Raw genomic sequence first — 24,467 nt, forward strand, 5'->3', positions numbered from 1 at the left:
AAATCAAAACATTTATACAAGCTCACTAGACGTTGGCTGTCTCTATTCTTCAAAATCTCAGAAAAGAGACTGTTGCTTTTGTTCCGGGTGTATGAATGGCAAGTTCAAAAGGGCACAGAAATTTCCATATACTTTTTCCGTTTCTTGAAAAGTCAGAAGAAACAGAAGAAAACAAAAAAATTTGTACAAGATTACAGAAAATAAATCTTGGGGTACAAAACTAGAAAGATGAGAAAAAGGAAAATTTGTATAAAGACAAAAAGTGGGATTATTTTCGAGGCTGCTCGGCCGACCGCCATAGAAGTGCGCCTATTAACCAGGTCGTTTAACAAATTGGAAGAAAAGAGAGGAATAAGTCGAAATGCCAGCTTTCTGATTGAATGTAGCTCATAAAACTAAAAAAAAAACCGTCTCGGAAGACTTTTTTGGGGAATGGAAAAAAAACCCAATCTACCACGTCACAACTTTTTTCCCCAAATTGCAGTATTTCAAAAATAGAACAATGTTCATTTTTAACATTTATTTTAAAAGACGGAGTGGGTTGAAAGAGAAGGAGAAAGGAGAAGAAAAAAGAGGGGGAATTCAAAAAAAGAGAGATGAGAAATAGTGGTGGTTGGACGCCCGGGTACCGTAGCAAAGTGTATGTACACACAAAAAAGAAAGAAAAAATGTACATCGACTCCGCCGATGAATGTCTTTTTGGCACTTTGGTAGAAAGGAACGACGTCATAGGGAAAAAAAAGGTTTTGGGGCTATTTGGGAGAACACCATATCACGTGGAGGCGGAAAATTTGAATTTTATAAGTAAGTGTCTAGAAATAATTGAGTTAATTGGGAGATAATATTATCCAAAGTTGAATCTTGTGAGTTAGGAGAATGTTGAAGATAATTCTGCCTTCAATCCCACAGATAGCTAGAAGTTTTGAAACTACAACTTATTTTGAAATTCCCTCCCGCAAAATCCCAAAAAAATGTGCTCACATGCACCCCTACATAAAACAAACTAACCTCATTTTATTCCTGCTTTGATTGCCCATTTTCGGCCTCCGCCGCCGCCACGAAGCCATCGTAAATTTATCGATAAAGCAGCTATCGGTGAAAAATAGAACAGAGAAGCAAACAACCAGGAGAAAAAAACCAAAAAAAGGGAACCAAAATCAGCAAAAAAGAGATGCACTGAATGAAAGAGAGGTGTAGAAATTGGGGAGATGGAAAAATAGAAAAGAGAATGAATGCGCCCTACCCAATGATAGTATGAGAGAGAAAGAGATACCTGACGCAGAGAAATCGGGAGAGGAAGGATGGAATGGGGTAATGTCTGGAAATGTTTTAATGGAACTTCCTATTGTACTTACGAATCCAGAGGTATCCGGGTACAGAGATAAACCGGGGATATTCGGAATGGAATTTAGAGTTCTGAAAATTCCAAAAAAAAAGATAATCGGAATGAAACTTCTGTCGGAATATTTTCAGAAGATTTTTTTGGAATTAGAGTTTTTTGGACCACGATATGTGAAAGGTGCACGCTGGTCTCGAGCGGAATCAATTCTATAGCTTCTGTAGGTGGGCAGTGGGATTCCGAGTTTCCGAAATTTCTTAAATCGGACTATTGACAAATTTAAATTGTCGGAATTTAAAAGATCAGAACTTTTGGCATTCCGAACATCCCTGATTCCTCTATGTCCTGGGAAAGCATACGTATGAGAGATATGTTTTGCTTTCATTAAGCCGTAATTAGAGAACGAAAGAACGAGTCATATGACGTTCAAGATGTTTTGATGCATAACCAGGGTACTGTCTTTGCCAAGGTCCCAAGAATTTTGAACAAATAAGTGTTCACGAAAAAAAGAAAAGTGGGAACAAGTGCATAATGTGGATGAGAAAAGAGTTATAAGTATCGTCGGAAAGATGATGGTGCTCATTATGAGGTAAGTCACAAATGCAACCTACAAAACTCACAATATTGAAGCTCACTGAGCACCAACCCGGGCCGAGTTCATGAAAAGCCGCACCTAGATTTCTAAGCTTCCAAAATGTGAAACGTTTTAATTCGGGATCTGACCACACGAGGAGAGTAAAGAGTAAAAACAAAAAGAGAACATCTACCCTCATTTAGTTTTGAACGTGTGGCGAGAGATGAAAAAGGAGAGGAGCGACGACAGAAGGGGGGGGGGGGGACCGCGCAAGGAAGACGACCCCCGCCCGTGAATGCACTTTTGGACAAGAAAACTGACGAGAGCACTCGGGTGGTAGTGGTCGTGGTGGTTATGTGTGTGTAGACGAAGAGCGCGGACGATACAGACGATTTTGACATTAGATGGGGGATGTTTATGATTTCGGGCGGCTGGCACCTAACTCGAAAACAGGGGAAGCAAGAAACGGTCAAAACAGTATGAAAAGAAAGAAGAAGAATATTTATTTCGGTGAAACAGAGAAAAAAAAGGAAAGAGAGTCAAAAACGATATGATAATCGTGTGGGAACATCTCGGGAGGTGGGGAAGGAATGGGGAATAAAAAGGAAAAAATGCATGATAGGAAGCGAGGAATACGACTTTTTGTGTGTGTGTGGGAGGGTATATGTGACGTGTAGAGTAAATAATAAAATGTGATTAAAAAAAGAGTCATTGGGATTGGGGGAACAGATATAACCGTGATAACATTAAGACTGATAATTGAAAGCTATGTTTATGCAGTATGAGAGCTCATTTGGCTATTTTCCGCAATTGAAGCCGGTACACACTTGTTAAACTGTCCCGACACCTTTGTTATCCACCTCCATGCAATATGTGTGGACCACCTGGAAATTGGTTTGATCAAAAAGTTAATACCGCAACTACCGTACTTGCTCTAGTAGCATACTCGCTAAATCCCGGCCCGGCCCGGGCTCTACATAATTCAAAAGTTTTCAGGACCCGTTTCAAAACTGAGAACAAAGACATTTTGATAAAATGTTCACAAAAATCCAAGCTTCTTTCAAAAAATGATTCTCAAAAAATGTTGCCTCAAAATGAAGCTCACCAGAGGCGTCAACTTTGAGCTGAATTATCTCGAATCCTACAAGAGATATCAAAAACTTCTCAACTGCAAAAGTTTTAATAATATTATCAGCAATATTTCATCAATTGACAAGTTTTTGATATCTTTCATAGAAATTGAGATAATTGAGCACAAAGTTGACAGTGTCCCATATTTACTTACTCCTTTATTGTACTCCATCGATTGTCTCAAGCGCCAGACTTCGTCCTCATCATCATAATACTCCACAAACTTCTCAAAGCAAATAGAGCAACTTTTATTAGTTGATTCGGCAGTTGGGACATCCTTATGAACAATAGTCGTGTTTTCCATCAACTTCGATTTTTTGGCACACAGCCAATCTTTTTCGGATGGATACCATTCTTGGGATTTGACCACCGCTTTTGAATCTTTCCGCCAAAAACGAGGTATTTCGTCCAGACTGTCTCTCGTGTGTTGATCGATGTGATCTCTGGTCTCTTGCTTTTGGTAACGAGGGTCATTGTTTTTGAAGCTGCACTTTTTACAAAGTTCCGGTCTTGGTTTAAGTAAATCTTGAATGAGGTGTTGTGCACGAAAGTTTCCAGGAACCAGCCTCTCGGTGACTCGATCCCAAATTTCTTTTTCTGTTGCAAGCGGCTCGATGGTGTGACTCTCGTCTGGTAGAATTTGGGAGCTGAGGAATTCCATCAGTTGGTCTGAGTTGAAAACTGGTGGACAGAAACCTTCCAGTTGGAGAACTCGACAAAATCGGAGCCAGGATTTCTGGAACAAGAAAAGCAGGGGGAATTTCAGAATATAATATAAGACTCACATGAACTCTGTCAGCACTTCGCATCTTTTTTGCCGGTGGCGGTAATGCAACCAATTTACATTTTGGTCTGTCCGGAGGAGAGAGAATGTCTTTGGGATTTGTTTGAGATGTTCTGAGCAAACCCCCGGGTAGCTTCAATTGCAAATCGGAAATCCATTCGATCGTTTTCCGGTTCATAAGTTTCTCAACCATAGCCAAATCAAGAGGTTGCTGAAAATTGTGAACATCTGGAACATTAAACACAAAAGTCATACCTCTAAATTTTGGTGGCCATCATTTCGAACTGTCACATCTATCGCTTCCTGACTTTTTGCACAGCTCGCGGAATCGCATTCAGACTGCGAAATGATTTTTTAGAACAGCAATTCACTTATCAAAAATTTACGTGAGAATTGCTGGAGGTGATAATGACGGGATAATAGGAGTTTGAGTGTAGGAAGGCAACAGATCCATTTGATCAAATCGACTTGGTCTTTGTTTCGGTAAAAAATCGTGTTCCATTTGTGCCTGTATAATGTGAATAATAAAAGAACGCGAGAAAGAAGAAGAGAAAAAAAGAAAAAGATCATAGACCGTTTTTGTACACACACCATTCAATAAAAAAGAGAGAAAACCCGCTGTTGCACAATGGCACCTGTCCCAGCCGGCATTTTATGACGTGCTGTAGGTTGGACACAAGAAAAATTGTAGTAGTAGGAAGAGCAATATTAAACTTAAAGATTCGTATATTTCTGATTCAGAAAATCAGATAAATGTATACTCGGGTGGAACAATGATTAGTTCTGGTGAAAAAAGAAAATCAATCTCATTTTTTTGCATGAGATACATTAATCCAAATGATTTTTCGATGCGAATATATGCCGAGAGCAATTTGCTATCCTTTTTCTGTTAGAGCGAACGAGAACAGAAAAACACTGGAAGAAAAATCAGACAAGAAAAGTATGTGTTCCAAGACAAGGGGTTATTTGATATCTTCAATCTTATACGACACAAACTAAAATGCATACTTGTCAAATTCCAAACCGGGCCGGGCCTGATGAAATTTTCAAGGCCCGGTAGCAAAAATTTTGTCATTTTGAGCCCAATTTTGAGCTCTCAATACAATTTTCTCCATTTAGTCTGTTTGATCAAAAAAAATAAAAAAAAAATCGAAAAAAATTTTTGATCGAAAAAAATTACATAAGGGTCCCCCTTATGTGTTTTTTGAAATTTTCAAAACTTGTGGAATGACAGGCCCGCCGAGCCGGGCCTCCGAAATGCGGGAAAAAGCCCGGCTCGTTACAAGTATGCTGAAATGTATTTTTAAATTTACAATAGACATGAAAAGAGTTATGCTTGTCGGCGTTTTAAAAATGTCGGTATCATTGATTTTACATTGATTTCAAATACCTTTTATTTTTCGCACTAAACTAGCCGATGAGAAAACTAGAAAGATTTTTTTTCAACCAATGGAGAAAAAAATTGCGTCTCATTTTTTTAAAACTTCAATCTCCGGATACTTGCCAATTTCTGAAAGATGCCCATTTTTGGGCCATTTTTTACTAAAACATAAAAAAAACACAACTTATTACTCCCCTTTCATTCATATGCACGTGCTTCCTTGCTGTCTCCGAGAGATCGCAACAGTCCAAAATCTATGCGTGTAGAGAGGCAGCTGCTGTCTCTGGAAGGTCTCATGTCGGTGTAGATGTTTTGTTTTAGAAGCTGTGAGCGAGAGACTGTGTACGGCTTGGAAACTCAGGCATTGTTTACCGCAGATTTCGGCGGGAATTTGATTTTTGATATTCTACTAGTTATCGCTGATAAGTGCAATAAAGTTCAGACTTGAAAATAAAATCCTAGATTTCAAGAAATTGAGGGCTCTTTGTGAATTTTGAAGTCCATAATTTATAAATGTCATCTAAGAATCTTGAAACATTTGATTGTTGATGTAAAGTAGATTCAAAAGAAAAATAATTGTATCACCTAATTATACATTTTCCCAGTTTTTCAAATCAAATTTCAAATTTGTGATTTCCGGAAATCTTTCGAAAAATAATCTCAAAAACTCACTCCAAAAGTGAGCAATCAGCACTAAAATCACTTGAACCGCCGATAACTCGACTTCTAAAATTTGTGCAGAAAACCAAATACACCACGAGAAAGCCAGTATTCAAAACTATAAATGAGGAAATTTAGAACAAATTCTAAGATGACGGCTAAACAAGGTTCCCTTGTGAGAAAGGTTTTGAGCATCTTTAAGTTTTGGAATGTAATTTCAGAGATATAGTGAGAGAAAATTCAAAAAAGTACAATTTATCTGGTTTCCTTGTTCTTTCTTTGGGTCAGTGCAACATTATTCTGGGTTCTGACAGAGAATACGTCTTAGTGTTTCGCAATTCACAGCTATTTTCTTAGGCTGAGGCTTCGCAGCTATTTTCTTTCACAGCGTCATATGTTTTCATCGCTTATCTCCTTTTTAGGGTCTCATTCCAGTTTTTTTTATGTCAGTTCACAGAATTCAGATAAGGAAAAACTTCAAAAAGTTTCATCAAAAAACATTTCGGGAGACCAGGGTCACATCATTGTAAAAACTGATTGAAAAATGTTTTGATTGTTTTGAGATTGCTTATTGAGATGGCGCGAGCAGAAAGCCCTCAGTTTCACTTCTTCTTCCACTTTTGTGTTTTGATATCAAAAATTTCATCTGAAGTTCAAAGCTGCAAGTTCTTTTGGACCCGTCTCAATCAATCCTCATTTCGTACCCATATCATGTTTCACGCAAAGAGAACAGAATGTGCAAAACTACAACATTTGCATTTCTGTCTTTTTCTTCTTTTATCTTTTTTCTTTCGCTTCTATTTCTCGTCGGCTCTCGGTTTTTCTGCTCTCGTGTGCTTTCTAATTTTTTGTCTTTTAGAAGAACCATTTGCAAAATGTCAAACTCTCTTCAAGAACTTCATCGATTGCTGGTTGAAAGTTTGAGAAGAGACAATCAGACGATTGAGAGTCTTCAAGTTTTCACTCAGGTATGCTTGAATTGAGGAGTTTTTGAATAGTTTTCTTTTTCAGAGAAGTAATGCTGAACCAACTGTCCAGAAACATCAAGTCAAAGTGAACCAAAACTTGAGTCTTGACGAACTGATGGGAGCACTGAAGGAGTGTATGACGGACTCCATTGAGACGATTAATTGCATTATCGAGGAGAAAAATGACAGCGAGGTAAAATAGAAGATACCGTAAACACTCTAGAAGAGTGTCACCCAACTTTGAGCTCGATTATCTCGACTTCTGTAGAAGATATCAAGAAGCAGTCAACTGATAAAATGTTTATAATAATTCCAACCATATTTTGTCAGTGAACCACTTTTTGAAATCTTGCAAAGAGCATGAGATATACGGGCTCAAAGTTAATGGGTTCGGTGGCACTTTATTAGAATGTTTACTATAAATTGTATGCTCATTTAGATTAACTAAACGAAACGAGATTATTTGTTTCACAATTTCTGCTCCAGGACAGTTTGTCACAGTGATAATAGAGGAACATAGAGGTTTTTAACGAGAAAAACAGTTTCAGGGTTTGCATAGATTCTTTCTCGAATAGAACACAGCTTGGAATTCTGAAAACTCAAAAAATTTTTTTAATATCTGAAATTAGAAATTTGCAACTTTTCGTATTGCAGAATGTGTTCTATCAAAAACAAAACATTTTACATTCCCCAAAGAAAAATGATCACGTCTAAAACCTATTTATTTATCTGCATTATCCGCGAAATGCCCCGGAGCCCTTATTTACGTCAAAATCAAAATATTCATTATATATTTTTCATTCCAGAATACAATTGCTATGATCACCGACGAGGAACAAACTTAACAGCTTTCTTCTTGAATCAAAAATCTCATTTTGAGATACAATTCGTCCATAAATCATTCCAAGAAGAACCAACCGAAAACTACATTTTCTTTTCAACAGATTTTTTCCCAATCATCACTTTTATTTTATGTCTTGATATTAATTTTTCAATGTTGCGTACCAAACCTTCTTCCACATTCTCATGTATTCCCATGTGTTAATCACTCCTCTCGTTTCTCTACGGCTCTTCACTTTTTGCACAATAAACATGATGAAATAATACCCAGTGTAATTTCTCGGCGATATCCTGTTGTTGTCACCAACGAGTCCTTCGATTTTTTCTAATCAAAACATTTCTCTTCATGTTCTCTCTTTCGCGGGGAGCAAGTGGCAAAAACCGAGTTTTTGAAGGATGCGGACACAAACATTACACTGAAAAGTGCATACTTATAGTTTAAGACATGCTCTATACGATGACGAAAAATTTTTAGCCCGTTCTCACTCCCAGGCCGTAAAACTTTGTCTGAAAATTTTTGCTCGATTTCTCCACGCAGCCGATTTCGGCTTCCCCCCCTCCTCCTCTACCACTCGCGTGAGAGGAAAATTTTCAAAAAAAAAGTTTTTTTTTGAAAATGTTCACAAACAGTTTCAGAAGATAGAAAAATGTTGAAAAATGAGTATCGCACTCAAGAAAATCCCGAATAGCTAATTTTTAACCACATGCATGTTTTTGGTCAAATTTTAGTACTGAAATCACTTTCCGAGGCCATATTTTGACTCCTTTTGAGAACGGGCTGAAAATTTTGTTGGATTCGGATTCAGCATGTTTGAAAGTACCTTTGTACAAATTCTGAGCACATTCTCAACCGTTGTCTAAAAAACCTTCCCTTGTTAGAATTTATAAATCACAATCTGATGACTTGAAGAGTATTAGTCACATGTTGGTTCCAAGCATCGTTGTTTCACAAACCCAATTAACAGATGGATCACCACTTTGTTTTATTAGAATTTCTCTAGAACAACTAACAACTGTCGCTTCCTGAGCTTCAAATCCAACCCCCACGTTTTTGTGTGATAACACGGAGAGAACCACCTTCATTTTTTACTTCGCGTTTTTTTTCTGGGCTCACCTCATCCTTTCAAAAGAACTTAGTTATAGAAAATGTTCGGTTTGTTCTGGAAATTCATGTTGCTGATCGTCGTGTTGATGTCTGGAATAGCGACTGCGGCACCAATTCCACAAGGAGACAATCCAGATGATTTCCGTTATCCAGAAAACATAGATGATATCAGTGAGTTGTTGTCTTTTGAGAAAATATTAGAAAAATATATTTCTCGAATATAAGGTAATTTTTTTTAGTCAGAACTACCTCTCGCAAATGCTCAAACAAAAACCCATTATATACGTTTTTTGAGCTTAAATATCTCAATTCTTTGAAAAAATATCAACGATTAGTCAACTGATAAATGGTTATTCGTAAAATTACACATATTTTGTTAGCTGACAACTTTTGGATAACTGTTGAAAGAACCGAGATAATAGATCTCAAAAGCGTCTAAAAGATGGTTTTAATAAAACATTCACCACACATTGATAAAATGAATATCTTAAATAATTGACCTGAAATCTGAATAACTGATTTTTTACAATAGAGAACATATTTTAAACCCACTTTTTTTCATTGAATTTCAGACAATATGCCAATGGCCACCGTTCGTCCATCTGTCAACCCATGCAACTAAATTCTTTGATTTCGTTCAAATGAACTTGTATTGATCGATCATTCTTTCTAAATTTCATATTTTCCAAAATTTGCGTTTTTGTGAAATATTTGCACTTTGATATCCTACATGCCTAGACTATGCTTGTTCTTCACAACAATTGCATAAAAAAAAGGAAACAAAAACCACTGTTTGCTAGAAAACTGTAGAACATTTTTCAATATTCGGAGCCAGAAACGGTATATTGAAATTTCTGTCCAGATTGAGAAATTCTTTCTAGTTCTTAATGCCTGAAAAATTGAGTTCTACTGAAACTTTATGAACTATATCATTTCGTTAGAGCACGAACCAGAACAATAGCCCGTACTATTCTCTAAAAACTGATTTGAATTGTAGGCGCGCTTGGAACGGGATAGCGGAGTGTCGTTGTAAACTCACCCAAGGCAACTGTGTTTTTCAAAATTTTACAATTCCTTGTTGTCGAATTTATTTTTCTATTTAAAACAATAAAATGTGTTTAGCTTAGAAAAAAAACCTAGAAAAAAGAGACTAATTAAAATTGGGTGAGAATAGAGTATCAAACAGATTAGAGATGAAGTCATGAAAATGAGCTGCTAGTGTCAAGAAGTTACAGTTACAACAGAAACCATTTTGCATTGATGCTTGCATGAAATAAAATAAGAAAAACGACATAATTGCTCATCTGACAACAATGAAAGGCGTGTAAGCAGATATTGGAAACAGGAAAAAGTGGGACTGGATGAGACAGAAAAATTGTGAAAACCATTATTGTTCAATTTGGAACTCATCAAACACGCTAGCCAAATAATCCAATTCGTAACATTGAACCACTTTAATTTTGTTGATGTCAATCGATAGTCTATAATATCAGATGATTAACACGACACAAATCATAAACACGCTTACTCGTCAATGCATTTGAAGCAAATAATCATATTTTCCTTATTCGTCGGGACAAAGTTGAATAACACTTGTGCGCAATTAGAGCATCTTGCCACTGCGTCCTTATCTATTCCAAACTTCATCGGATTCAAGCCAGTTTTTTTCTTTGAAAGCAGTTTGACATTATTGCTTTCCATTTTTTTGTTGAGGAAATCGAGTGTAGCTTGGAGGTGTGCCAAACTCCTGAAAGCATTGTTTGTGTGGTTTCCCATATCAAAAAGCTCAAGAATCTCATTTTCGTTTGATATCACTCAAAATATAGATAAATAAAATTTTACCTCATTAAAATGGCCTTCAAGAGTTGTCGGAACTCCTTCTCCTCCACTGGTTCCAGGCTCATGACCACATTCCAGCTAATATATTCGATTGGAACAATCGAATAGTTTTTATAAGCGAGGTATTGGTCATTCATGATGGCAGTCACCGCCATTTGATGGAACGAAGGTTGCATGACATTCCACGAGACGTTGGCAGTGTACCCTTCGGATTGCACCCAGTGATAGGTGCCAATACCAACGTAGACCAACTGCCCTGGCCTCTGCGCAAACTTCTGGACAACGATTCCTTGTTTGATGCATTCCTCCTCATTTGGCCACCAAGTTTGGGAAAAAACGCTCTTCTTGGCACGTCTCTGGCGGTTCAGCATTTGTGCGAACGACTGAGAATATTCCGCTGGGACTGAAAACCAAATGCAGTCCCCTGGTCCGAGATTGATATTGATGGATCCAAGGGAGTTGCTTTCAAAGTGACCAGTTGTTCGTGCGGCTGGAGGTTTTAAGTACATCTGAATCTCGTTCAAGCCTGGGATCTTCTCGAAGGCGAAATTGAGCAGACTTCCTCTTCCAGTGGGTGCCAATGAATCTGGGAGCTTTCCACAACTCTGAAAAAAAAATTCGTTGCATTTGCATTCAACACCGATAATGGTCACGTGCCTAGTGTATGCTCATTTGATCAACAGTGATGTGAAGTTTTAATACATTTTTTTTGAAAATGAGTTAGGTTTATATTTTATGATGTACAGCTATCTCAATGCCTTATGTTAATTTTTTTCAAGAATCTGAGTATTCAAATCTAAAATTAAAACCTTGATTTTTTTAGTTCAAGCAAATCCCAATTTACAAGGGAACGTTTTTCAGATACCGGTTGAGAATTTGCTCAAAATTTGCATACTTATAGTTTAAGACATGCTTTATACAATGACAAAAAAATTTAGCCTGTTCTCACTCCCAGGCTGAAAAACTTTGTCTGAAAATTTTTGCCCGATTTCTCCACGCAGCCGATTTCGGCTCCCCCCCCCCCTCCTCCTCTACCACTTTCGCGTGAAAGGAAAATATCGGTTGTGTGGTGTTGTGGTAAGAGGCGGCTCATTAGGAGTGACTATGCTGGTTCGACCCCCACTGTGGTAAAATTTTTTTTGCATTTTTTTAAAACTAATTTTTGATTTCAAGTTCGGCCCAAGACACTTTTTGATACTTTTTGAAGAATTTCAATAATTTTCAAACTAAAAAGAGTTTTGAGAAATTGATGAAAAATTTAATAATGATCTTTTCGATCGGTCCTTACAGCATCCTATCGTTAAAATACGAAAACGTCAACCTCTCAAAATTGATCGTTTCAGCCCAAAAACGAAAGTGGGCTGTCAAATTTTGTGAGAATGCTATTTTTATCGTTTCTGAATAATTGGAACATTTTTTGGAACTTTTCAAAAAATTTTCAAAAAGTCACTTTCAAAGTGTGAAGATTTTTTTCAAAAATTTTCAAAAACATTTTTTTTTTGAAAATGTCAAAAAACTATTTTAGGTGATAGAAAAATGTTCAAAAATGAGTTTCGCACTCAAGAAAATCCTGTAAAACCAGTTTTAAACCTCGAAAAATGTGCGTTTTTGGTCAAAATTTAGCACTGAAAACACTTTCCGAGGCCATATTTCTACTGCTTTTGAGAACGGGCTAAAAATTTTTACGAATTCTGATTCAGCATGTTCGAAAGTACCTTTGTACAAATTTTGAGCAAATTCTCAACCGGTATTTGAAAAACGTTCCCTTGTTAGTGTATTTTTTTCAAAATAATTTGTCATACTATGTACTTTGAGATTTCATATATTTCCTGTCCTTCAAATTAAGAAGAAGCTAAATTTTGCTTCTCACCTTCTCCTGCTCCTTTGTTGCGTGTCCAGACAGGTCGACGTTGGTACCAAATGATAGAAGATTCGCATACTTAGGAACGGTTTCTTTCATAGCCTTGGCATCTTTCGTGTCTTTTTCATGATCACCTAATGGCAGCTGATTTTTGCGAAGCTCTGCTCCTAGCGTCAACAATATCTCATCTTTGTTTCCAGGATTGTTGAGGATCTCATTGTAAGCTGAAACAAATACAATAAGAAAAAAGAGACCTGAAATTAAATTACCGTCTTTTGTCAATACTTGAATGCATATCTTGTGGTTGTCCAAAAAGTCCTCCAACTTGTGGTGCTCAGTGAAATGATAGACGCCAATTTCATTACTTTTCTGCTCTGTGGAAATGAAATTAAAATTTGTAGTCGTCGGTTGTGGGATTTGGCGGATGACTTGTACAGTGCTATCTGACTTCAAAACCTCAGAAATCTTATCGAGATCAAAAGCCTCGACGTCGAACCCGTTCCATTCATCTACATCATCTACCATGAAGATACTGGCATTTGCTAGCAAATGTTTCAATCCTTCTTCGTTATTCTTCGAAATCATTGGGACTGGATGCGAACGTCCATTGGTTGAGTGAAGAGATTGTTGTTCGAAAAATGTTTTCTCTGCTTCAACCACTCTCGAATCTCCTTCCAAGACGTGCCTTATCTTTTCTTTCTCTGGGGGTCCGAATACATGGTTGTTTCCAGTCTTCATGAATTCAGCAGCACTTTCGAGCACATCCTGGCCTGTAACCGTGTTCACATCCAGATACAGATCTCCTGTGTATGTGAGAGGGTGGACATAATTTGAAGAGTCCTTGCTAGAGGAAGCGCTCGACTTAGGTCTTTCCACTTTTGGGGCCATGATAAGTTGAATCAGCTGATCTTTCAGTCCACGGCAATTGTTTTCTGGGAACGAAACTCCTTGATCAATTTTCACAACCGAGCAGTTTTTCTCCTGAAAAAAATTTAAAAAATTTCCAAATTTGAAAATTCGTCGAGTAAACTTACTTTGACAGATTCGATTATATCATCAACAGCTTGTTTCGCCACGTCGGAAGCTTCGGTGTATCCAAATTCCTCGAAATACGCTTTAATGTGCAGTTTCGCGTTGTAGAGCTCAGAATTTTTATGAATCTGTTGAGGCTTTGTTTGAACTTTTGCTTTCGGTTTCCTCTTCGGTTTTTTCTTGCACTCTGCTTTTTTGCTACTCTGATTGCTGCAACATGGTTCGTCAGCGAGGGTTTCATCAGCATCATCATTATTGTCGTCACCATCTTCCTGCTCTTCTCGATTTGGTGCTTCTTCGTCATCGTTGTTTATCAATTCAGCAGATGCAACAATTTGAATTTCAAGATCATCGAGATCATCAGAGAATGAAGCTTCCTGGTTTCTGTGGTTCTCCTGGCCATGATTTTCGTCACTTTTATCCTCAGAACCATCAGATAGAACAAATGGAATTTCGGGATCATCGAAATCATTAGTAAAGTTGGGCACCGATGCGTTTTGTGTAACAACTTTAACCTCGATATCTTTTTCATCCAGACCTTCATTCTCGTCATTTTCGTCCTCAGAAGTGATCTTTTCGATTGCGAGTTTCGTCGATTCGATGTCCTCATCGATTTTACCTTTCTCGTTTTTTAGTTCCAATGTTTCAGCTGCGAACTGATCCGGTTGACGTTCCAGATTTTCTAACAATTTTTTCGCGGCTCCTTCTTGGGCTTTCAATTCTTCTTGTTTGTGTGTGATAATGCCTCTCAAAGTATCATTCTACTCCTGTTTTCCGAACAATCCATGGAGCTGTGCCTCCACAAGGTTCAATTTTGCAGCCATGGCGAGAATGTAAGCATCGTGGGCTTCTTTCTTGGCTTCAACCTCTTTTTTCATTCTTTCCACAGATTTCGTGTCTACATTGTGCTCAGTAATCAAGTCGGCATACTCATGATCGTGCTCCTCCGTCAAAGACTTGTCGTTGTGAAAATGTCTCATTTTCTGCTTCTTCTTCAACTTCAAATCGGTTTCCTTTTCGTTCAACTTGTTGATTTTTGAGCGCAAATCTTCGTCTTTACAATCAACGATTTCCACGTCGATTGCGTATTGTTGTTTTTTGCTTTGAAAATTTTGGATTTTGAGTTGAAGCATTTCCTTCTCAAGCATCCGATTTTTCTGCTTATTCGCAAGAAGCTTGATCTGCGCATCAATGCAATTTTTCCGGTTTTGATATAAATCCAAATTCTCAATGAGTTGCTGCAATTGATTATCTTTCAGTTGCTTCGTGATAACTTCCATATCCTTCTTCCTAGCCTTAATTTCATCTTTCAATTTCTTCTTTTCAAAGCCTGACAGAGAATCGACGGAATCCTCATTTGGACGTTTCAGGCAGTTCGTCGAGGCTGAAAAATTGATATTTCTTAGACAAATCAAGTATGACAGCTTAGAATTCTGATTATATATTTTTTGACTTTTGACTCAATTTTGAATTGATTTTCACCAATAAATAATATTTCAAACTCCAGCGGAACTAATTAGTGTATTCTGATGAAAAGCTCGAAATAGTGGAACTATAGTATATTGGTACAGTATTGGACATTAATTCAAGATGTTCATCGAATATAAAGTTTTGAGTTTTCGAATTCACGTTTTATCGAATTTCCGAATTTCTAGATTTCTGACTTCCAGATTTTATCACAATGTAGAATCTAAAAATTTCGAATGATCGACATTTCAAAAATGAGATAAAAAATTTTGGATTTTTCAAAATCCGGGTTTCTAAACCTTCTGGAAACGTTTCATCGGTTCCATAACAGTGGAGGGTTCTCAAAGGGGCGAGAGGAGGGAAATTAAAATGGGTTTTCCCACGAAACATTTTTTGTTGACTAAATATGTACAGTTAAACCTAACTTCAGGAATTTCGCGGATCCCCTCCACAACGTCACATACAGAATTTGGTGTTTGTTACTAGTAATAATAATGATTACCTTCGGGAGTATTCATGTCGACCAGCTGGGATTGACTTTCCTTTTTAGGAGAACGGAAATAGTTTTGCTAACCTGAAAAAAACTATATCAAGTGAAAAAAAAAATGAATGGAAGATTGATAAACTGAAGAACAATATGAGAGAAAATGCAGTGCGGTGCCGATATCTTTAGGACTCCCCCCTCGATTTTTAGGACTCCCCCCTCGATTTTGGCGGTTCCAGGAGTGCGGGAAGAGATATCAAAGTTTTGTAAACGCCATTCGATTCAAGAAAAAAACCCTAGGGGCCAAATTTTTATGATTCTCCCACTTTCTGCATAAGAATACCATCAAAAAGACCTATTTCGGGTCGGTCAGTATCTTTGGAACCCTTGGAAATTTCGAAATTACGGTCATTTTTTGCTGAATTTTTGCTTTCGAACTGAAAATAAAATTCAGTTTCGTGCTTTTTCGGTACATTTTTATAAGTATCTCACAGAATTTTCACAGTTTGTCGATTTTCCAAATTATCTTTTTTTTCAGTTTTTCCTAATTTTAGAAAAGAGACCCAATATTTGGAACATCACAGTGTCTGTACACAGGCAAAGTCTTGACTGAGCTCCCAGTACCTGAATTAGCTTTTCAACATCATATTCTGTATGTTCCATGACAGTTTTCTTTGAATAGTTTGACTTTTTGACAAATTGGGTCACTTGTCCAAAAATACCCAAAAATTTGGAATATTTAAAGAAAATTATATGGAAAGTCGACAAAATATAAAAATTCTTTGAGATACTTATAAAAATGTACCAAAAGATCACGAAACTGAAATTTAGTTTCAGCTTAAAAGCGAACATGTAGTATTAAAACTACTTAGGAGTATCCAATCTTTCTGAAAATTGGCAGAGGTATACACAACACAATACTTAGTTTTACCATAATATGCAAAAAAAAAGTTGGGGTCATCGCTGAAATTTTTTATGAATTTTAGCTGGAACTTTGGCTGAAAATTGTGAAACAAGGGCGTCGGTAGAATTTTGATTTTACTTTAAAATCCACTTCCTTATTTCATAAACTCCCAGAATCCACAAAAAAATCCGGTGGCGCAAACTTCCATCCAACACTTTTAGTCCACTTTGTCAGACTCACTCCTATTTTTCGAAGTTTTCGAATCAAAATAATGGAGTTATCAGAAAATTAATAATTCCATTCGATTTTTCGCAGTCGATTACATAGGGAAAAATTCTAACCTTAAAAATAATGAGTTCCTAACGCCCGGTACAAGACTTCAAAGATGGACTTCGGAAAAGGGGAGAAAATTTTGGTCGCTCCGCCCCTTTTCATTGCGGCGCCTAAATATAACAATTAACTTTTAAAAAACATAGACTAGATGCTTGTTTTTTGGCTGGTCGTCACCTGCAAGAGAATGAAACTACCTACAAATGAGAATAATAAGCAGGAATGAATAATGGGAGTAGAGCATACTTGTAACGGGCCGGGTTTTTTTCCGGAATTTCGGAGGCCCGGCCCGGCGGGCCCGTCATTTCACTAGTTTTGAAAATTTCAAAAAACACATAAGGGGGACCCTTGTGTGATTTTTTTCGACCAAAAATTTTTTTCCGAGTTTTTTCGAACTTTTTTGATTAGACAGATAAACAATCCAAAAAACGAAAAAAAAATGGAAAAAATTATATTGAGAGCTCAAAATTTGGCTCAAAAATACAGAGTTTTTGACACCGGGCCTTCCGGGCCGGCCCGGAATTTTACAAGTATGGAGTAGAGGAAAACTGTGAGACAAAGAAAAAAAAAACTTAAACTGCGGGTGGGACCACCATAAGAAGAGAGGACAACCAATACTGTGGGTGCGCAAGAAAACTTATTGATTTTTCTATACACGTGTAGGGGTGAGGTGATGAGGGGGGGGGGGGGGTGAGGTGATGACGATGAGGGACTAGACCAAAGTGATGAAAGAAAAACGGAGACTAGGAGACTAGTTCACACCAGGCCTGTGCGGCAACAAAATTTTTTCGGCAATTCGGCAACTCGGCAATTTGCCGAATACTTTTCGGCAACGTTCGGCAACTCGGCAATTGCCGAAAAAAAATTTCGGCAATTTCGGCAACTTTCGGCAATTTTCGGCAACAAAAGTTTTGCGTTTTTTTTTTAGTAAAATCGATACGTAACTCACATGAAAATGCTTCTATCAGGCTCAGAACTACAGAAAATGTGTTTCATAAGTTCCTTAAAATAGTAATTACAAAAATTGGCAACTCAAGACCACATTTTTTATGCAAACTATTGCTCTTTAGCAATAGAGGGTATTCCAATGGTAGAAAATATTTGTTCCGATTGTGTGTTTTGAAGATAGTGCGCTCAACTTGTTAGGCAACTCACGACACACGTTTCCTAGAGATTTGAGACAGATTGGATAATTTTTTTTGATGAGTTGTGACTCATGATATCTATTTTTCTCCTATGCTCACAAATTTGAAGCTCATTTTTAGATCCGATGCAAGTATTTTTGATGATTATTGGGACACATTTCCTCTAAAATTCACTCTGAGGGATGATGGTGTTCAAAATTTGATTTTTCGAACTTCGAAATCATTTTTTGACTAAAAAAAATTGTGAAAATCTCTAAATTCAAAAAAATTTCAGTTGCCGATATTGCCGAAATTTTTTTGCCGAAATCGGCAACGGCAATTCGGCAACTTTTTCTTCGTTGCCGATTTCGGCAACGGCAAATCGGCAACAAAAATTCGGCAATTTCGGCAATTACGGCAATTGGCAATTTGTTGCCGCACAGGCCTGATACACACAGAAATCGCGCTACAGTGTTCCAATAAGTTGACACTGTGCCAGGTGGGCGTGCGTGGCAGCGTCCCGCTCGCAACGTAGTTAATTAACTTTTAACGTGAGTCGCTACACAGCAAATTCAACGCAACCACGACGCGACTGAAAAAAACGTGAAATTTGAATTCAAATCCATGTATGTGTTTTCACGGCCTTGACGACTGGTGCATCAAAGAAGACAAAACAAGCCAAGAGAATAAAAAGAGAGAAAGAGAGCCCAGTGGTTGCAACAGATGGTAATACGCATTCTGGAGATCACTTGGTCCCTTTCCCGAGAGAATCGTGGCCACAGGGTCAGAACGTTCCGCCAGTTTCTTGTCTGTCTCTTGTGCAAACATTGCTAACAATGGTCCCACCTCGTGGAGGTCACGCAATGAGACAGCGCGGATGCCTTCTGTATCGACGCGTGTTTTATAAAGTCTTTTAGACTTTGAACTCTGAAAATGTTTTAAACACTGAATCTTGGAAGTAAAAGTTCACGTTTTGGACAAACTGTTGTCAAGTAGAAAACATTTCTAAAAATTTTTCGATGATTTTTTAGAGATTGGGTATACATTCTGACAGTGGTAGTTGGTAAATTTAAAAAAACAGGAAAACATGAGAAATCTAAGAATGACAGCTCTGAATAGTAAAAAACCAAATAAGAAGTAATCAGAGAAAAGTTGGATGTAACTATGAAAAAAAAGTAGAAATTTTAGTTCAAAGTTCAAGTAACAGCTTTTCAATGACACACGTATCATTGAACTGGAGACATGGATTTAGAGACATAGACAAAGAGAGGGTGGTCAGTTTTCAAATAGATGAACGAGAAGACAAGAGAAAGCTGTTAACTTTTTCTTTCTTGTTTCTTTCACTTCTCAATTGTGGATACCAGCGGATGCTCTTAATGATTATTTTCAACGGGAAACAACACTGTAATGGAAAACTCCATGTAATCAAAAATAATACATAAATAAAGAAAAATATAAAGGAGCAACCCTTCTATCATATTTTTGGCAAATGATGGATTTACAATGATGGACTACAATGACAAGACAGGACAATCTAGACATGAATCGCTCGGCAGTGTTTTCATAGTAAAAAGTAGATAATGCATATTCACACTAGCCGCAGCGGGATGCATGAACTTTTTCCACGAATTCAAAATTTCACATTTGCAAATTCTAATTTAGAAGCACCTGCCACCGGGATTAAGTTTGGACAACAGGAAATGAAAATATTGGTCAGAGGAGGTTGTGTTCAAATGCGAAAGGAAGCGAATGTCAGAAATATGGTAGAAAACTACAGAGAAACTCAAAACTGTTTTGTTGAAAATAAATTATGCGTCTAAGAAGATGCAAAAGAAACAAAGAAATAGGAAAATTCACATCTTTCGAAAATCCTGAAGAAATAAACACGACATCAATTTTATTCGCTAGTAAAGACAATGGAAAGTCTCAGTTTCACAAAATTCCTTTTTGTCCATGGAAGGATGTAATTAATCTAACAAAGATGGAAATGTCAACAAATTTTCAACAAATTTGTGAAATATTAGCATTTGACATGAAATAATTGCTTATAGATCTATTATACATACTCGTTTTTACTCAAACTTTTTTCAAATGAAAGCAAAAAATAAAAATTAAAAAAATGTGAAAGTTTTTTATTATGAATTCTTTGTTCAGTGCTCTCAAGCTCCTTTTAAGACACAATCTCTGAGAAACTCGAAAACACCATGGCAATGAAAAAAAATCAAAATGGTCCTAGGAGTCTGATATTGTTAGTGGTGGATAGGAGCTACTCTAAGACTTTTGACCATGGTATCGATAAGCCACGCCCCCTCCTGGCCGCGAAATACTACCGTAACCCCGAAAAATTATTTTTGTTCAAAAAAAATGATATCGACTCAAACGTTTCAGATTTAAGTTTCTGGTATTATTATGACTATTTTTTGTGCTGGGACCAATTTTCTACAGTTACCCTGAAGTAGAGAAAATTTCATCTTTTTGAATTTTTTCACTTTTTTAAAATTTCTCAAAAATTTTCCATTGATTAAAAAATCTAACCCCAAAGAGTAGCCCCTATACCCACCACATACAATATCGGACTTCTAGGACCATTTTGATTTTTTCCATTGCCATCGGCCAATCTCAATTCTTTCAGAGAATGTGTCTTAACATGTTTATGTGTTGCCCAACTTATTTTCTTTTTAAAATAATTAAGACGGGTGAGTTAGCTGTCATGTTCGCGTTTTGCGAGATTCAGTAAGTTTTTATAAGTATATTCTGAATTTCCTTTGTTTCTCAAAAACGGTTCTTCTTGGGTACATAACACAAACGCCCTTAAAGAATGACCACCGTAACTTTTAACTTCGAGCCAATTTATCTCGGTTCTTGTGAAAGATACCAAAACGTAGTAAACTAAAAAAACATTTTTCATTTCATTTTAAACATTTCATCGGTTGACCACATTTTTATACATTTCACAGAAAATGAGATATAAGAGCATGAAATTTACGACTCGAGGGGGTTTTTTCGATTTTTCAACTTTCCTCATGATGTATTAATATTCTCTCCTCAATCAATTCTCAAAATGTCAGTGTCATTATAGCTTTCGAAGTTTTTCTGTTTAGCTCGTTCCTCTGGAGACCTTCTCGTCAGTATTAGCCATATTTGTATATGAAGTTTTCCGTTCATGTAAATATTTCTTCTTTTCTGTTTTTCTAATTACAGACTAGCGATATTATAACCAACCATTGTTTTTAAAAATAAATTCGTCTCTTTTCCTACCACCATTACTCATCATTTTGCTTCAAATTTGTTTCGAACTGGCGCCGAAAAAATTGTAATAAAAGCGCTCTATTGCTAACAGCATTTTTCGTGTATTCATGATGTTTCTATTTGTTGTTGTGAAAGGCTAGGCGGAAATTGAAAAACATGCTCTAGGAAAAATTAATTTCCTTTCTGTCATATTGAAAATGTTACTGAGATACGTAGAATTAGTATTAAAATGCACATTTCAGAAGTACTTGTTATGGAAATCATGAGAAATAAAACCGAATAATGTACGTATTTGTATTAGGTTGGCAGGAAAGTAACTGTCCATTTTTTTATTAGTAAATAACACAAACACAAGAATAATCCAGAATTAGCAATATGCACCGTCGTGATCCACAAAATGTTGGAAATGTTCAGGTAACTTGTGGGTACCATCCCTCCAGAAGCCAAGTCAAAGTATCCCTCCAGTCCATTTTTTCAGGCATCAATTGTGTTAAAGTCCTTAAGCTCCAGATGACGTCGTAAACTTTTGAATAACCAATGGTCTGATATAGCTGAATCAAGTCTTTAACGAGGGTAAAGGAGAACCGTCCAGCCAAAGCGGCTCAGGTACGGCGTGAATTTCCGTGAACATGAGGTTTTTTCATTTTTTACCTGCAGTCAAGTCAGACCTGAGCAGCTTCAGTGGGACCGTTCTCCCTTACCTACCTATAGTCTCGACTGAGCTCTATCAGATTATTGGATATTCGGAGAGATACAACCTCATCTAGAGAATACGAAAATTTGCACCATTTATGTGAAAAACAGGAAAAAATGAATACTTTGATTCGTGGCTAGCTGGCTTTTGAAGGTATTGTATCCACAAGTTATCTGAACATTGCCAACATGTCGTGAACCACGACGGTGCATACTGCTAATCTTGGATTAATCCTGTTTTGTATTATCCACAAATAAAACAAGGGACAGTTACTTTTTCAACCTAATAGTTCTGACCCTCCAGTGTATGCTTCAATTTTTTAGAGTCTAAAAACTTTAGAAAGAATACACTTTCATTTCACTTAAGTTCGTTCAGAAAGCTTTTTTATTATTTTTAAGTCATTGTGACTAAAACATACTGTAACCACTCTAATAGAATGGTCCGATGAGCGTCAATTGTGAGCACATACGTTTCATTTTCTGTGACAGATATGAAAAAGTTGTCAACTGATGAAATGTTGGTGATATTATAATAAACAGTTTATCTGTTGACACTTTTTTATGTCTTTGGCAGACACCATAGTGACTGGGCCTCAAACCTAAAAGTTAGAATATATCAAAGGTTTTACGGTACATACCGTAGACACTCTAACAGAATTCTCCCTGAACCGTCAACTTTGAGCTCCTATATCTCATTTTCTGTTGAAGATATCAACAAGTTGTCAACCGATAAATTGTTTATCATAATATCGCCAACATTTCATCAGTTGACCAATTGTTGATGTCTTTCACATGAACCGAGATAAATTAGTTTAAAATTTGAAGATTTTAGCTTTTGTTTGAAATTGAAATGTTTTAGTTAATTGCAAAATTCAATTTGGCTGATAGAACAAAAGTTAACGGTAGATTTTTTCTTTAGTTCAAAATTCATATTCTCAATCACAAAGGTCTACGTCGCCTGGCTAGTAAGATTTCTTCATTCAACCGACTCGTGACGTGTATGGAAAAACCACAACAAAGAAATAATTTTGTTGAGTAAGCTGAGATTTGAAATGTGTTTTTTTCCTATGCATTTTGAAGCAAACTGAGTATTTATAACACAAGAATGTCCTAAAGAAGGGGTGACATAAAGCGTATGGCTATCATGCCGCTTTCATTTCCGCCACAGTAGCTCAGCTTGTAACAATGCGGCAACTTCAATATTACGTCCACAAGTTCAACTTCTCGAGAGACTTATAAAACGAAATTTTAACAAAATTTGTTTTTTTTAACATATCCTCCCGCCTTTGATTTAGGAAAAATTCGAATCAGTATGGAAGTTTCTTATGCTTCTACATCCAGTCTCTAACATTTTGATAATCGAATTTTCAGTTTTTTTCTCAACTATTCATTTATTACGTCATCTAGAAGGGATACCGCCAAAACACATCAATAATTGCCCTACTCGGTTTTTTCTTCAGCCTGCTCGACACAGCTTGGGTCCGTGTCTTCTCGCTCTATCGACGTTTACTTTTTTCTCTCTTCTTCCCTCTCTTCTCTTCTCTCTTTTTTTGCCCTTCACATGCAAGCGAGCGTTGTTCTTCTCCCTCTTCTCCCTTTCCCTGCCATTTCTTCTTTTTTCGCTTCTTTCATATTTTTTTTCTGCATCCAACGCTGGCAGTGCGTTGTACTGAAAAGAGAGACTCGGTGACGTGGAAGACGTCTCGTGTTGTGTGAATATATATTTTTCTCTATGAAGACAAGAAAAGTATAAGAATTAGTCGATTATTTCATATTTCTTCTTCCGCTTGCTTCCCGCTTTGTTGTTTTTTTTTCCTCAAATGTATTCAGTGCAAAAAGAGGGTGTCACTGCCAACAAGCACTCCCAAAAAATCAATTTTCGCTTTCTCTTTTTTCTCTCTACATCGCCGTCTCCTATTCGTTTTTTTTTCGCCAATGTGCTTCATTGAAAGCCACAACCGCTCATTCAACCCATGACGCCAGCTCTCTGTTTGCCAGAACACGAATTCGTTTCCAAGTCTAATTTTCTTTGTTTTACAGATGTCAAAGCATAGCATACCATCTCTAGCTTGGTTCATGTCTTCCAACTCTTCTGAGGGGACATCCGCGGTCCAGCCGCATCAGAATGGAGCAAGCTCTTCAGTAAGTTCTCATTAACCAACGTGTCATTTCATACAACACTTTTTCTAATAGATCTCCTTTTTCATACTTGTAATTCGAGCTCAATTATCTCGGTTTTCTATGAGAAATATCAAAAAGGAGTCAATTAACATAATGATACAATGCATCTTTTTCTGTTGATGGTTATATGACATTTTTCATTAAAATCAAGATATCGTAAAACCTGTAATACAAGGGCGTCTTATTTCAAACTTTGAGTCAACTTATCTCGGTTGCTGTTGAAGGTATCAAAATTTTTTCACTGATTAATTTATTATCATAATATCACACACATTTCATCAGTTGACACATTTTCGATGTCTTTTATAGGAACCAAGATAATTGATCTAACGCGGGAAGCCTCCTAACTGTTACCCGGGGATTCGGATGAAACCTATTGTAAATAGTAATACACAGACTATCTAGAAAAATTCCAAAATTATAGCGGCCCTCGTGAAGGTCTATTCAAATGGTGAGACATTTTTTGATTTTTCGTGAATTTGGAGTCGGGACCGTTTGAACGACCTTAACTTTGTTCATGT

The 24,467-nt window shown here is 36.9% G+C and overlaps 5 protein-coding genes across 5 annotated transcripts in view; 3 read left to right on the forward strand and 2 right to left on the reverse strand.

The window, feature by feature from the left end:
* Positions 1 to 2,743: 2,743 nt before the first annotated feature.
* CBG28074 lies at positions 2,744 to 4,021 on the reverse strand (the record flags this gene model as incomplete). The annotated part of the gene is made up of 3 exons (XM_045240569.1): positions 2,744 to 2,797; positions 3,199 to 3,780; positions 3,830 to 4,021. The coding sequence occupies 3 exons, from the start codon at positions 4,019 to 4,021 to the stop codon at positions 2,744 to 2,746; spliced, it is 828 nt and encodes a 275-aa protein (XP_045098661.1).
* A 2,723-nt stretch (positions 4,022 to 6,744) lies between these two features.
* Positions 6,745 to 7,682, forward strand: CBG28075 (the record flags this gene model as incomplete). Its single annotated transcript, XM_045240570.1, has 3 exons — positions 6,745 to 6,837; positions 6,881 to 7,030; positions 7,644 to 7,682. 3 exons carry the CDS (start codon positions 6,745 to 6,747, stop codon positions 7,680 to 7,682), a joined length of 282 nt encoding a protein of 93 aa, XP_045098662.1.
* A 1,141-nt stretch (positions 7,683 to 8,823) lies between these two features.
* Positions 8,824 to 9,404, forward strand: CBG07454 (the record flags this gene model as incomplete). Its single annotated transcript, XM_002645727.1, has 2 exons — positions 8,824 to 8,953; positions 9,355 to 9,404. The coding sequence occupies 2 exons, from the start codon at positions 8,824 to 8,826 to the stop codon at positions 9,402 to 9,404; spliced, it is 180 nt and encodes a 59-aa protein (XP_002645773.1).
* Positions 9,405 to 10,169: 765 nt separating this feature from the next.
* Positions 10,170 to 15,499, reverse strand: CBG07453 (the record flags this gene model as incomplete). The annotated part of the gene is made up of 7 exons (XM_045240571.1): positions 10,170 to 10,263; positions 10,311 to 10,529; positions 10,625 to 11,226; positions 12,492 to 13,463; positions 13,517 to 14,119; positions 14,318 to 14,898; positions 15,484 to 15,499. 7 exons carry the CDS (start codon positions 15,497 to 15,499, stop codon positions 10,170 to 10,172), a joined length of 3,087 nt encoding a protein of 1,028 aa, XP_045093522.1.
* Positions 15,500 to 23,805: 8,306 nt separating this feature from the next.
* Cbr-ceh-99 overlaps positions 23,806 to 24,467 on the forward strand; it is a gene marked incomplete at both ends in the record, with an annotated part of 8,889 nt that continues 8,227 nt past the window's right edge. The window contains one exon of the mRNA XM_002645725.1: positions 23,806 to 23,907. Coding sequence (XP_002645771.1) covers positions 23,806 to 23,907 — 102 coding nt within the window. The remainder of the gene's footprint in view (positions 23,908 to 24,467) is intronic.

Source organism: Caenorhabditis briggsae (assembly GCF_000004555.2).
Source record: "Caenorhabditis briggsae complete genome, chrX, whole genome shotgun sequence".
Taxonomy (NCBI): domain Eukaryota; kingdom Metazoa; phylum Nematoda; class Chromadorea; order Rhabditida; family Rhabditidae; genus Caenorhabditis; species Caenorhabditis briggsae.